The following is a 2500-nucleotide window of genomic DNA, read 5'->3' as shown; positions in this document are numbered from 1 at the left end:
GCCAACAGCAGGGCAGCATGTGGTAGTCTACACCCTCCCCAGACAAACAGTAGGGCAGCATGTGGTAGTCTACACCCTCCCTAGACTGACAGTAGGGCAGCATGTGGTAGTCTACACCCTCCCCAGGCCAACAGCAGGGCAGCATGTGGTAGTCTACACCCTCCCCAGACAAACAGTAGGGTAATCTACACCCTCCCCAGACAAACAGTAGGGTAATCTACACCCTCCCCAGACCGACAGTAGGGTAGTCTACACCCTCCCCAGACCGACAGTAGGGTAATCTACACCCTCCCCAGACAAACAGTAGGGTAATCTACACCCTCCCCAGACCGACAGTAGGGTAGTCTACACCCTCCCCAGACCGACAGTAGGGTAGTCTACACCCTCCCCAGACCGACAGTAGGGTAGTCTACACCCTCCCCAGACGGACAGTAGGGTAGTCTACACCCTCCCCAGACCAACAGTAGGGTAGTCTACACCCTCCCCAGACCGACAGTAGGGTAGTCTACACCCTCCCCAGACCGACAGTAGGCTAGTCTACACCCTCCCCAGACGGACAGTAGGGAAGCATGTGGTCTTATGGGATGGGAGAAATGTAAGGTACACCAAAAAAATAAAGAAGCTAAATCAAAAGGGCTCTTTCGTCTCACTGAAGTGATTTCTAAACGTTTAGGTGAAACCATGTCTCCCAGGTCATGGGGGTGTTCCAGAGTGACCCCATCCTGAACAACGGGAAATACAGGATAAAACACATTGATGTAATGGTTTGGCTCGATGACATCATTTCAGGCAGAACCTCATTGATAAACAGGCTGGCCAGCAGAGTGCATGGCCTCAACACGAGATGCCACCCATTTCTTTTCACTGTAAAACATCCCAGTTTCTCCTGTCAGTCATCGCCAGTCTATTGACACATAGATCTATGTAGATAAGGTATAAAAGATAAGGATTAAACCAGACAGTGGGCCTTGAAGTCCATATTAAAAGCTCCTCCTCACAGACATGTTCTCATAGACTAGTTGTATGTGTGCCAAAGGTAGTTAGCTTTGTTAACTTGCTTTGAACTTTCTGTTATTGATTTTGTTTGCTTAAAGGTGCTATAGAGGGGAGGGAATACATGCCCGCAACATGTAAAGAACAACATTCATTTTGGACGCACCAAAAACGTTTAAATTATAAATGAATTAATTCAATAAAGTTTTGGGGGAAAAGCATAATTTTTTCCCACACCTTTCTAAAATGTATATTGATTTATATATATATATATTTTTAAACTCTACAAAAATGTTTATCTATAGCACAATTAATATTGATATAATATTGTATTTCTATCTAGGTTGGAGTGACTATATTCCTAGCGCTCATAGTAGGAGCTATATTCTTCGGCGTGAAGTACGATCAGACTGGAATACAGAACAGGTACAGTAGGACTTCAGTTGGAATAATAAAGAAAACGAACCCTATAATGCCCCAATCCCATATCCATGTGGGATATAATTCACTTACATACAATGTTATCTGTAGATGGAAAATAGTCTATTTGGAACTTTCCTAAGCTATTGTTTTACTCCAATGTTTACAAGCATTAACAACTTTTTACAGCCACAAAATATAGTAAATATGGTTTAAACTCATATTTACCTGTTGTCTAGTGTTAGTCCTTGTAACAAGCTCAGTCATATTTACCTGTTGTTTAGTGTTAGTCCTTGTATCAAGAGTTCAGTCATATTTACCTGTTGTCTAGTGTTAGTCCTTGTATCAAGAGTTCAGTCATATTTACCTGTTGCCTAGTGTTAGTCCTTGTATCAAGAGTTCAGTCATATTTACCTGTTGTCTAGTGTTAGTCCTTGTATCAAGAGTTCAGTCATATTTACCTGTTGTCTAGTGTTAGTCCTTGTATCAAGAGTTCAGTCATTTACCTGTTGTCTAGTGTTAGTCCTTGTATCAAGAGTTCAGTCATATTTACCTGTTGTCTAGTGTTAGTCCTTGTAACAAGAGCTCAGTCATATTTACCTGTTGTCTAGTGTTAGTCCTTGTAACAAGAGCTCAGTCATATTTACCTGTTGTTTAGTGGTAGTCCTTGTATCAAGAGTTCAGTCATATTTACCTGTTGTCTAGTGTTAGTCCTTGTAACAAGAGCTCAGTCATATTACCTGTTGTTTAGTGGTAGTCCTTGTATCAAGAGTTCAGTCATATTTACCTGTTGTCTAGTGTTAGTCCTTGTAACAAGAGCTCAGTCATATTTACCTGTTGTCTAGTGTTAGTCCTTGTATCAAGAGCTCAGTCATATTACCTGTTGTAATGTTAGTCCTTGTATCAAGAGCTCAGTCATATTTGCCTGTTGTCTAATGTTAGTCCTTGTATCAAGAGCTCAGTCATATTTACCTGTTGTCTAGTGTTAGTCCTTGTATCAAGAGCTCAGTCTATTTACCTGTTGTCTAGTGTTAGTCCTTGTATCAAGAGCTCAGTCAATCAACTTACATATTAGTTCTGGTGGTGG

General features: G+C 41.4%; 1 protein-coding gene across 1 annotated transcript in view; it reads left to right on the top strand.

The window, feature by feature from the left end:
* Positions 1–2500, top strand: part of LOC311238423 (broad substrate specificity ATP-binding cassette transporter ABCG2-like) — a gene marked incomplete at both ends in the record, with an annotated part of 89856 nt that overhangs the window by 72528 nt on the left and 14828 nt on the right. Inside the window, one exon of the mRNA XM_084326481.1 lies at positions 1337–1419. Within this exon, the coding sequence (XP_084182607.1) occupies positions 1337–1419 (83 nt within the window). The remainder of the gene's footprint in view (positions 1–1336; positions 1420–2500) is intronic.

This window comes from Notolepis coatsorum, assembly GCF_963971535.1.
Source record: "Notolepis coatsorum genome assembly, chromosome: 1".
Taxonomy (NCBI): domain Eukaryota; kingdom Metazoa; phylum Chordata; class Actinopteri; order Aulopiformes; family Paralepididae; genus Notolepis; species Notolepis coatsorum.
The sequence above is the reverse complement of the archived record's forward strand: the minus strand, read 5'-3'. Positions and strand labels throughout refer to the sequence as shown.